Source organism: Sebastes fasciatus, chromosome 16 (assembly GCF_043250625.1).
Source record: "Sebastes fasciatus isolate fSebFas1 chromosome 16, fSebFas1.pri, whole genome shotgun sequence".
In the NCBI taxonomy this organism is placed as follows: domain Eukaryota; kingdom Metazoa; phylum Chordata; class Actinopteri; order Perciformes; family Sebastidae; genus Sebastes; species Sebastes fasciatus.
The window spans coordinates 23,810,632-23,823,085 of record NC_133810.1 but is presented as its reverse complement, the minus strand read 5'-3'; the positions used below and the strand labels follow the sequence as shown (position 1 = coordinate 23,823,085).

At 37.6% G+C, this 12,454-nt stretch overlaps 1 protein-coding gene across 1 annotated transcript; it reads right to left on the bottom strand.

Annotated features, from left to right (window-relative positions):
* Window positions 1-974: 974 nt before the first annotated feature.
* On the bottom strand, window positions 975-10,787 carry npm1a (nucleophosmin 1a). Its single transcript, XM_074611959.1, has 11 exons — window positions 10,617-10,787; window positions 9,351-9,430; window positions 8,131-8,250; window positions 7,910-8,003; window positions 6,878-6,993; window positions 6,743-6,795; window positions 4,773-4,830; window positions 4,604-4,684; window positions 4,296-4,406; window positions 4,101-4,175; window positions 975-2,291 (listed from the first exon to the last, which is right to left on the bottom strand). The coding sequence occupies exons 1-11, from the start codon at window positions 10,663-10,665 to the stop codon at window positions 2,241-2,243; spliced, it is 888 nt and encodes a 295-aa protein (XP_074468060.1). The 5' UTR covers window positions 10,666-10,787; the 3' UTR covers window positions 975-2,240.
* Window positions 10,788-12,454: the final 1,667 nt, after the last annotated feature.

The window sequence follows — 12,454 nt, the reverse complement described above, 5'->3', positions numbered from 1 at the left end:
TATGAACACACTCAAACATGCAGTATTTTGGCATTTAGAGATGTTGGTGAGCAAACATAACAGACTCAGGTTACAGTGGATTTTCGTACCGAGGTAGGAACCTGAATTCATCAAGGCCATACTAACTGGCTGGAAGCCATCTTCCTTTTAGGTGAAAGGCCTCATAATGGCTAACAAAATTAAAGTTGCTTTGGTTTTATTGCCATCTAGTGGTGTGTTTAGGTAACTGCTGTTAGTTGGAGTAGATGCTATATATACTGCACATTGTAAATAGTGTATATTTTCAAAATCTTTCACTGCAGTGGAGCATTTTCACCTGAATCCTCCTGTTCTTTTTAGTGTCATCTCCTCTCACTTTGTCATAGAACTTATGCTTCTTGTGATTTATTAGCAGCATCTTGCACTAGTTCTTTCCCTCTGTTCTCATTCTGCCTGCCATTCTCTAATCATTATTCTTTCCTCCCCTCAGGCCACATCCAAAAAGTAATGATAATGATTTCACTCCGAAGTGGCCAAACTGTCTGACTCCAGTCTGCCTCTGTTCTATAAACTCACACAATGCAATCACACCAGAGCACTCTATTAGCTTCACTCTATTACCATATGATTTTATATCTATACACTGTGGAGTGCTTTGGGAAAACTTGCTTTGGGGAAAGACAGTCCTCCTTGATTCATATAAATAATGGTAATAATTGGGTGTAGGTGCATTCTTTGTAGATGTATTAATCAAATACAAGTTCAAGAATACATATTTTGAGATGGGGGGGGTATCATTTCCTCAGTAGTTTGTGGAATCTCAGGACATAACACGCACCTCATCAACTCTTTACTAAAACTCCTGCCTACATGCATATGGAGAAAGTCAACTTTAGGAAAAAGTTGTCTGTGTACACTTCCATAACTAATGCAAAATTCAAGATATGTTTTGGATTCAACACTTAATGTTTAAAAAGAAACACAAAACAAGAATCGTCTATACTTGAAATTTTAATAGCAAGTACCATTGTTGCACATAAAAATAATCAAATACCTGAATTTATCTTCAAAAAAAGGGGTAAAATCATCAGAGAATCTCATTGCAGAGAAACAGAACAGCAACACTTACATAGTATTTTTATTTAATGAATCTTGGTATAGTCCATCCAAACCCACAGCATATTTTATATATGTCATACAAACTTACACGTGTTTCTTGGGAACATGGAATGATCTTCTACTTTAACAGGCCTCATGCATCGACATTTACATTTTTAACGTTACTTTAAACTGGTCACATGAGCACAGAACTTGTGGCCTCATCAAACTGAGTACAGGTGGGAGTTTTCTTAGAACGTAACATCTGCAAATCCTTGTTTGGAAAGTTTTAAGCAACTCAGGTTAACAAAAAAATAACTAATTGGGGAATTCCTTCATGCATTCAGTCACTCAGACTAAATATCCAACCTTTGTCCTATTGGCTAGTAGTCATGGTGATACAAACAACCCAAACGAACCAATCTCTACTTACAGTGCTGAAATGTGCAGGATGCTTCATTTGTGACACGGTTGACGACTTTGGGACGGTAAAATACATGATAAAAATGACATGTATCTATTATGTTAAGACAGTTTGTGGTCATGGGATCTTGACCGTAGGAATCTCACAATAGCATAAACATTCAAAAAGTGCAAAGTTTTATTTATGTTCATGGTTGACAATACTAGAAAAATCTGTATTGCTCAATCAATATCTATGTTTTGATCATTACTGCTGATGTCTGTCAGTCAAAAACTTTGCATTAAATGCCGAGGCCAACATTAGCTGAAGTTTTGTCATTTGTTGAGAAGTTGTTACTTTATGTGTGTGATGCATTTTTTTTGTTCCTGCATGAGGCCAAATTACTGTATATATAAAAAACACATTAAGATGTCCTCCATATTCAGGTGCCGACAATCTAGCGCGAATTTTATTTACACATTTACAAAAAGATGCAAATTTGTAAGCTGGTTCTCCGGGGGGGTTTATTCAACAAACCAAATCATTTGTCTGCCCCAGTGAGAGGGTGACTGACGGAGGAGGAAAGACAACACAACACCACAGTGTGCGGTCAGCGTCCACATCACTGTCTCTCTCTAGTCTCTGGACTGGACCTAGAGATGAGTGGCGAGGCACTGAGTTTGGCTTCAGAGGGTTTGAGAGGTGCAATGGGTATAAACAAGTCATAAAAAAAAAATAGATAATAAAACTCCTGAGACGGTTATTTAGCATCCTTCACGGTCTGTCTCCACTTCCACAGCTCGGAAACGACCTAAAGAGAAGACAAAAAACTGTTAACACGGTGGCCGAAGCATGGGGCACATATTTAACATGTCTGATTAGAAAACAAATGAGCGCTTTTCAGATTGTTTACTGATCTGGTCCTGTACAATATATTCACTGTATTTACTTTAACGTGACATCCTGTGTGTGAGATTTGACATTTTTTGGAGCAACAAAGACTGAGTCCGTTTTCACAAGGACCAAAAACACAACATCCAACTTCCAATTTGAAAGATGCTCATTCCCTGTCATCACTCTACTGTGAACTATTGAATAAAGACAAAATGCAAAAACATGCTAGCTAAAATTACCATAAAAATTGACAGGATTTAAAATATATATTTTTTTTTAATCTCAAAACTAAGATCCATTAATCATATAAGACCATTGGTTAAGATTTGTCTTCCAAATTTGGCCGAAACCTTAGTATGACCAATGGTATGCAAACTGCAGACCATTTCTGGTGAAATATTACAATATGCAAATACTGAACACTACGCCAGCATAAATATCCAACAATGCAATGTGGTAGTAACGACAAAGTGCCTGACGGATAATGGCGTGCAGCTCTCCAACGTCAATAATGCTGTAATTTAAAAGGTGCAGTGTGTAGAATCTGGCGGTATCTAGTGGTGAGGTGAGGCAATTGCAACCAACTGAAGCTTCTCCAGTGTGCCAAGCGTGTTGGAGAGCTACGGTGGCAGACGAAAAAACAGAAATGGCCCTATCTAGAGTCATCTGGAGCAGAGCCAGTGAGTAGAGTGTGCATGGGAAGTGAGTGGTGAAGCGAGAGAGAGCGGCGGCGATGGGAGCGAGATGAGTTATTGACTCCGGCCCAATCAGGAAAAGTTAAGATTGGTTTGTCCGTTCTGGGCTACTGTAGAAACATGGCGGTGCGACATGGCGGACTCCGTGAAGAGGACCCGCTCCCCATGTAGATTTAAACTGCTCATTCTAAGGTAATGAAAACACAACTACTCTTATTTTCAGGTGATTATACACTAATGAAAACAGTTAATATTTTATTCCATTTCTGCCAATAAATCCCTCTAATTGTTACACGCTGCAGATACACATTTGCTCTTCGTTCACCGAGAGGCAGGGCGCAGAGCCTTACAGAGTCAAAGCACAGCGCCGGTATAATATAACATCAAAAAAGTGTGCAAAGACCATCCACCGTTTCTAGGCAACAACGGTTGCAGTCATCTCATTGGTTGCGCTTTGAGAGGTCAGCGGCAACCGAGGTCACAGTGTCTCACAACTTTGAGCGCAGCGTTCTGTGGTGCCTCCGCCTTGTTGGGCGGCGCCGCTCTCCCCATAGGAAAACAATGGCACACCCAGTGCAGAGCGACTTTACTGCTGCTCACGTGTATTAGATTTCACTTTGCTAGGCATAATGTAGTTTTTAAATTAGTTCAGAATTCTCACAAATCATCGTTTGGTCACATGGGTACGGGGTTACCATGGTTATGTGTCTACAACCGGCAAGGAGGCTCTCAAGAAGGGACGTGGTAATCACAGTTCAGTGCGTCAGAAAAGACACATACTGTTTATTCACATAAAAGTATGTTGAAAATCGTACACATATTGAGTATGTATTATGCGATTTTGGACGCAGCCTGTTTAGTGCAAGTAAACCAAGTATGTATGCATGATTTTCTCAAATGTATTCAACGTTTTATGGCCAATGAACTCAAAATAAACATGTAAAGTCTACTTATTAAGTTTACCAAGATAATTTAGGACAACAATGGGGGGTATGATAAATATTGGCAGGCACTATAAACTTGTACTGTACCTTGGGGTCTGAGACATTATGGCCATTCTTCACAAAGTTCTCAAACTTGGGCTGCAGTTTAGGTAATATGATTCCCTGTAAAATGGAAAGAATTACAACCAATGAGTAAATTTAAATGTAGTCATGTCACATATTACTCTTTCAGGTAATACGGAAATGGATGGTAATAAATTAAGGATTTCCAATGATACTGACCTTCTTCACTGCCTCCATCATCTTGGCTTGAATCTCAGGAACTGTTAGAATTGCTTTGGGAGTTGTTGGGGTTTTAGGTGACTTGGCACCCTTACCTTTAGGACTCTTTTCCTATAATGAACATCACATTTAGATATTAGGAAAGAGAGACAAGTTTTGTTTTACCTTACCATTTGGAGAAATTAAGTTGGATATGAGAAAGCTTTATTTTTGTAACATACTGGCTACATCCAATGGTTAAGTAGTAGTGCCCACATGCTATTCAGTAGATTCAAAAAAAGGTCCAGTTTATGAAAACTAATCATTACCTGCTTTTTGGCAGGAGTGTTGGGTTTGGGACTCTTGCCGTTCTGAGCGGGGGTTTTTGGTTTGGATGGCGTCGGCTTGGCCTGTAACAAATAAACAGCCGTTGGTGAGAAAAGGACTGCAGGGTCATTCAGCTGGAAACTGACAAAACTGGATGAAATTGGTGCTTACCTTAACAGGTGATTCTTCTTCCTCACTCTCCTCGTCCTCGTCGTCTTCATCATCATCGCTAAAAAAAAAGAATAAAATAAAGATTAAAAATAAAAAAATGAAATCTGATTAAAAAGTGAACCATCCAAATCACAAAAAAATGGGACTGTTAACGCGCTGATAACACAAATTCATTTTAACGGCATAAATCGACTTTTGGTGAGGGAAAAACTGGCATGGCCATTTTCAACGGGATTCTTTGACCTCTGACCTCAAGATATGTGAATGAAAATTGGTTCTATGGGTACCCACGAGTCTCCCATCACTTTATGCTAATCACATGCAGTTTTGGGCAAGTTGTAGTCAAGCCAGCAAGTCAGATTTGAACATATTTTTTATGCTAAATGCAGTACCTGTGAGGGTTTCTTGACAATATTTGTCATTGTTTTGTGTTAATTGATTTCAAATAATATATATACATACATACATTTGCATAAAGCAGCATATTTGTCCACTCCCATGTTGATAAGAGTATTAAATACTTGACAAATCTCCCTTAAAAAGGTACATTTTGAACAGATAAATGTGCGATCATTCTTAGTTCTTCTAGAAAGACTTGTAGGAAGCCGCAATATCTTGTTTTCTCCCACTGTTGTTCCAACACACATTATGTTAAGATTACATGCAATGTGAACTGTTGGTCTTTTACCAAAAAACTAAGCAGACTAAACTAATATGTCCCTCTTTGTTTTATCGCCATTACTAGCGCTTTAACTTTGATACAAGGCATACAATGAAAACCGAAATATTTCCCTGTAAGAGTTGAGGTGCAAATTTTTGTCCTCAGTGCTAAAACGCAATCCCAGTGACAAACCCAATCAAGCTAACGTAGAGCAGCATTTCCATCAGAGACACAAAGCCAGGCGAACAAAGCGCAGAAGTACACTCGCTGTCAGAGTGCCAAATAGAAAAGTATCCAAACACTTTAACGGCATATCAAATGTCTAAATTTCACTTCAAGATTCAACATCAGGCTGATGAAAAGAGAAAAGCAACACAAGACATTCTCAGGGATCTTTTAAAAGAACGATGATAGGATTTGGATATTCAACTTTGGCAAGAAGTTGTCAATTTGATGCCAGATTGTAAGTGGTTATTAAGATATAAATAGGGCTGCAGCTATCTATTATTTTAGCAATTTATCATTAAGTATTCTACCAATTAAATTGAGCAATCAGATAAGAAATACTTCTGCTTTATTAAGGAGCAATAGTAAATTAAAAAAATAAAAATAAGACGGAATAACTAATTGGCTTTCTTTTTAAAGAAAAGAAATCTATTTTGAATACAATATTATCTGTCAAAACTAAACCCATTTAGTGCATTAAAGTGCCATATTACCATCTGGGTATTAAAGAAAAACATTTTCTGGAAAGCAAAAACAAATATATAAAAGAATAGAAATAATTAGAAATTACTTTTTTAAAAAACTATCTTATGGGCTACTGCTATAAAAAGGATACCTAGAACTGATCAAACTGATGTGTTTGAATTAAAAATTGTTAATGAATAATAAATATCCAGGCATCTTGCTCCCTGTGCGCTCTCACTGCTCGTCTGTATATGTGTGCCGAGCACTCGGACTGCAGACTGGGGATGCGCGAGTCATCCAAACTAATCTGATTTTATGGGCACAAAACCTGCTACAGGAGCTATATGCACCATAACAAATAAAAGGATGTCATCTTATTAATCCGTCTTATCAAAGTGCTGTTCAGAGGCAATACACTCTTGTAACTATCCAAACCGAAAGCAATTATTGGTTTGCTTGTGACAACCCTAGTGACCTACAGTTGCACTCACAAAATAAATCTGTGCATCGTTTATTAGCGCCACCGCAAACCCGGTGGGACGGAGAGGCAGGTTTTTGATTCTAGTGTTGAATTTTGGGGTTTCAGTGTATGTAAAGATTAGAATGCTTTGACACTCACTCATCATCCTCATCTTCGTCGTCATCCTCCTCCATTTCCATTCTCATTTTTTTCTGCAAGGAGGTAAACAGTGGGTTATGGTCATTTGAATTTTGACAAATTAGAGACTGAAATATTGAAGGATGTAAAACAAACCTGAGACTTGGCAGGTGAAGAGGAAGCAGCTCTTTTCTTTGATGTTTTGACATCTTCCTCCTCCTCTTCTTCATCATCGTCCTCCTCTTCCTCAAAAGACTGATCGGTCTCCATCACTTTAAGATGAATTTAGAAATGTTAGACCAGGTTTAAACACTACCACCAAAACCAAATACATGCTGTGCTATAAAAAAAAAAAAAACGAGCTTGTTCAAACTAGTTCGGTAACACAAATTCCATGGTAATTAGGTGATAATTAGCAAGTAACCTATTTGAAATTTCTTTGGAATTACTGCCAAATTACCCCAATATTTACCTCAATTTATCAAAAATTACTTTATTATAAACATTATTTAATAATTATTTGCTAAAATAGCATACAATCGTTAAAATAGGGCCCTTAGGATTGAGAAGCGGCTGTGCGCTGCTCTTCATCAGAGTTGGAAAACCAAAACTAATAGAAGACACTTCTGATGAGGCACAAATCTCACCATTGTGTGACTTATGGTCTACACAAATGTAACCTGGTAGCTAATGTAATGATTCAGGGAGTTTTTTAAGAAATTACAAATACGTTATTTGATAATTATAATGTATCTACCAGCAGACATGGAAATAAAGTATATCAATTAATTTGTATTATTTTCCTGGAAATGTATTAAATAAATCACCAGCTATTTATTACTGCTTATTGGGAAATAGCGGAATATAATTATTAAATAATGTTTATAATGATATAAAATAATAATAATAAAAGTCCAGAGTCAAGTCCCAAGTGAAGACAGCCAAACAAAGTACTTTCATAAATTTTGAGGTAAATATTGGGGTAATTTGACAGTAATTCCAAAGAAATTTCAAAAAGGTAACTTGCTAAATATCACCTAATTACCATGAAATTTTGCAGACATGTAAAATGAAGTGTTACCCTAGTTACTAATGCAGAAACCCCCACAATAAACCACACTGAAAATATACATAGAACTGTTTTTCTGACCAGTGAAAACACCCACACTCTTTGTGACAGATACTTACTGACGAGGTGTTGTCCACTGATGTGGATTGGACCAGCGCCTGCCTTCAGACGGAAAATTGCTGGGGGTGTGATTGTGAAACCACCGAGGCACACCTGCAACAAATAATTTAATCATTTTCCGAGTTGATATTGGATACATGAGATGCATTATTCAACCAATACAGCCTTAAACTTGTAAATTTGACGCAGTGAGAAGACACTTTGTGTTCAGTTTACTTACACTTGGCAGGGTAGAGGGCTTAAGGGAGACCAGCGCCGCCTTGATTTTCTGACCCTCTGTGTCTTGTCCTTCCACCTCCACCATGTGAAGTTCATCTTTGGTGTTGGGGTCCACACAGGCCTACAGTGGGCAAAGCAACAGATGGCTGTAATTCTGCGTTAACTTTAAGGGTGCTTTCGTACCGGAACTGTTTGAAATCTGTTGAAACAAACTGGTACGTTTGCCCGTTTGGTTCAGTTTGTGGTGTGAAAGCAAAGCAGATAATGCAGCGTAGAGTTTCTACTTGTTCGACACCACTTACGGCATACGGGGTCCAGTTAAGGTCTATTATTTATTAATAATAATAGTTTCTTTGTGACACCAGAAAAGATTAATAAATACAAAAGGTTTGATTAACTGCAGCACAACTTGCTGCCCATCTCTGAATTTTCATTGGGATACTGACTGATTCAACAAAATGAGTGAGAAACAAAGTGACAGACATGAATCATGCATAACCTATTCTGATAATCAGTGTGAACTGAGATTTTTGCACCCTAAAACTACTGCAGAAAAAAAAAAAGCTAAACATTGACTTTGTTGTGCTGTTGATTTAGTTAAACTGAGTTTCAAGCTCAGGCATGTAATTATTGTTGTGTAGATAGTAATTATTTTGTCAAAGAAAATGTGCGTGTAACTTAAACGCGGGAAGCTGCAAGAAGGTGGAACCTTATGAAACAGGATGCTAATTTGAACTAACTAAATTACAAAAGCAGCCGCCATTACATTTAAACTACTAATTAACATTTGGTAACACCACTTAGAATTCTATTTTGCTTGATTCACATTTGGCTCCTGTTGCCACATCCAGGCACTTACTCTCCAAATGTTGATGAGAACCATCTCAGAGGCTGCCAATAGAGAATAGTGTTCATTTAGTCGGCCATTTGACACTATGCCTATTTCTGCTCCATCACTTGGAATCAGGTTTATTCAATCATCTGTCAACGTGCATAGTGGGTGTAACGGCTATGCAATACGAGACCTTTTTTTTTTAAGGGTTGCATTAACTGTATCCCTATGTTTGTTCAATATTTTAAAAAAAATAAGAATCCACAGTGGTGAACAAATTCAAAAGTGGTTTCATAAATACCAAAATAGGGGTCAGCAGAGGAATATAGAACACTTAACAAGTTTTAATAAATGACATGCGTTATTTGATCAGATCTCAGGGTACTCACCATCCTCAGATCCAGCTGATGCTCAAAGTCATCGTCCTCTGGGTTGAACACCACATCCTTTCCAGATTCCAGCACGCACCCTGATGAAAAGATTTCAAATAATAATCAATTACAATTTACACAAAGTGCTCCGACAACGACAGTTTGAACCATACTAATATTTCAAATCTGTGCCAGATTAGTCATTTGCTTAAAAAAAATGTGGAAAGTCACCTCATTGAGGGGTGAAAAGTGCTATATTTCAAATGTACACTAGAGGGAGACATACAGACTACTGATATGAATATTTCCACATGGTCTTGGCTCAGTGAATCCCCCTCAATTAGGAGAAATAACTATAAAGTCATTTTGAAATGGTTCAAATTAACAGAACTAATGGGTGTCTGATGCTTCGTAACAAGGGTTTTGACTTATTACTGGGATAATTAGTCAAAATAATTTCACATATCACACGTGTAAATGATATTTTACTTATTTCCTATTGTCTGAATTAATTTAAAAAAAAAAATCTCAGCAGTACAAGAGTTATTATAAACCCATCTCTGGTTCCTGTCTGCAATATACATCTCAATCATGTCTAAATATAGTTCTGATCCCACGAGGAGGAGGAGAAGAGGTTAAACTGGGTGACGAGACACTACACTACACTAGGTCATCCAAAGAAACACTTAATAGTGGGACTTCCAATGTTAGCATATTCATTCACATCATCTAATAGTCCTTCAAACATGATGAAGTGTTTGCTCAAACAGCTTTGAGCAAACCAATTGACCTAATTACAAAGGATCTACTTTATCACCCAGGCGGAGGAAGTCGGCAGCACATGTGTTTAAAACCACGTTGAAATAGCTTTTCCCCCACGAGCTAACAAACTCACATGTCAATTTAGCTTAAAATGTAACAAAAACATTATGTAAATGAAACTAGGACACAATTCCAACGTTTAGTGGAAAGAAAATGCAGAAATATCAACATTGTTCACACAATGGGCGCCGCCATGCTGGTAGCCAAACACGTGTTAGACTGGCGCAGTTTTCCAAGACTCACTCAACCTCCTGCTACCATAGCAAGATGAATACTACATAATATGCAACATAACTCTTTAAAATGCTTTACTATTACAATAAGAGCATTACCTTCCATTAGAGGACCGTTCGCAGCTGCATTAAACCGTTTTCTCATATCAGTAGTCAAACACGAGGACAGCTAAATTCACGTTAAACACCTTGAAATAACATATATGATGTGCAGAATTTAAAACCTTACCGTAGAGAAAGGTCTGTGGCGCCATTGGTTCCTCGTCTAAACCGTTCATGTTGAGATTAAAACGCTGACAAGCTGCCTGACTGCGGTGGAAGAAACAACCAACTACTTCTAGTGGGCACTAACTAACGTGTTACTCACATGGAGGTATTACTCCGCCTCCTCTCTTCTTCTTCTTCTCTGTTTCATGCAGGCACGTAGAAAAGAAACAGCGCCACCCACCGGAGCACACTGTGTAGAACACACAGGATACAGGATAGATAGATAGATAGATAGATAGATAGATAGATAGATAGATAGATAGATAGATAGATAGATAGATAGATAGATAGATAGATAGATAGATAGATAGATAGATAGATAGATAGATAGATAGATAGATTTGGGGGAAGTGGACAGTGTACTTACAGTGATGATTTAGGAATGTATATTTTCCATGAGATATATGGACAAAACCCAGAAGTATTCTGGTATATAGATGAAAAATTGGAATGGGTGTTCAATCATGTTACTTTTCTACCGGCTGTCTTGGAAAGTATCATAAGATATGGCATCTCGGCCTGGTACGGTAACCTGACTGTGCAGTTGAGGGCACAGATTTCTCGCCTGGTGCAGACTGCCATGAAGATTATGGGGGTCAAAAACTGCCCTACCCTCCAGATGCTTTATGAGCAGTCTGTCATCAGACATGCTCAGAAAATTGTGTCAGGCCCAACTCACATCTTACACCAGGAGTACCTACTTTTACCTTCCGGCAGGAGATATCTGCCGATGTCTATTAAACTTCTCAACAACTCGTAACATAAAGCTATCATAAGGACAGTGCAATATGGTTAGACAGTGCAATATGTTAAATAGGGACAGTGCAATATGTTACATTTGGACAGTGCAATATGTTAAATAGGGACAGTGCAATATGTTACATTTGGACAGTGCAATATGTTAAATAGGGACAGTGCAATATGTTAAATTGGGAGAGTGCAATATGTTGCATCTGTGTAATATTGGGCTATTGTCTGTGCAATATGTGCAAGACAGTAGACGGTGCAGTGCACTATCTGGGTGCAATACTTGCCATGTTGTGTGTGATAGTATGTGTCATTATGTACGTGGACTGTGTATGTGTTGAAAGATCTGTTTCTGTGGAACTGTTTCGCTTTCTTGTGTGGAATCGTTTATTATTGTTGTTGATGCTGTTTTAATTTAGTGTTTGTAACTGCAGTTGGACGGAGTTCAGGAAAAATTTCCCCACGTGGACAATAAAAGTATATCTTATCTTATCTTATCTTAATTTTGATGGGTTTACGTTTGCTAACTTTGTCTCTAATGTCTGGAAAAGAAGGCGAGATGCACTATTTAATTGGTGTTTACTCTGATTTCTCCTGTTTGTGTTTAGTGTATGTTCTTGTCAGTGATGAATTTTGTTGTTTAAGTTTATTGAGATTTATTTATTAAGTTTTGTGGACAATGAAGGTCTGAAATTTTTGTTTTTGTTTTTTCCTCTTTGTATTTTGTCTGAAAATGTAGCCTACAGTATACTGTATGTATCTATTATATATATCCCTGATGTGGATATGCATGACACGATAAAGTGTAATTCAGTCATTCATCCATAAGTCGTAAAAGGTTATATAACTTAATGGACATTCTACAAAACTAGGCTATGTGTAAGCCTATAGCTTTTCAGAATACTTGTGAATTTTCTGAGAAAATTATTTTAATAGATTTTGTCAGTGGGATCTAATTGAGTTGCATTTCTAAAGATGTCTAAGTAAAAGTAATAAGAACCTGTAGATGGATCCTTATCTCTGAACATTCTTCTAAATGTAATTACTTCATCC

Coding starts and splice junctions, on each gene's coding strand:
- npm1a (XM_074611959.1), bottom strand. CDS start 10,665: ATGAACGGTTTAGACGAGGAACCAATGGCGCCACAGACCTTTCTCTAC. Junction 6,994..7,909: donor CAGTGGACAACACCTCGTCA/GTAAGTATCTGT, acceptor TTCATCTTAAAG/TGATGGAGACCGATCAGTCT. Junction 4,176..4,295: donor TGATGGAGGCAGTGAAGAAG/GTCAGTATCATT, acceptor TCCATTTTACAG/GGAATCATATTACCTAAACT.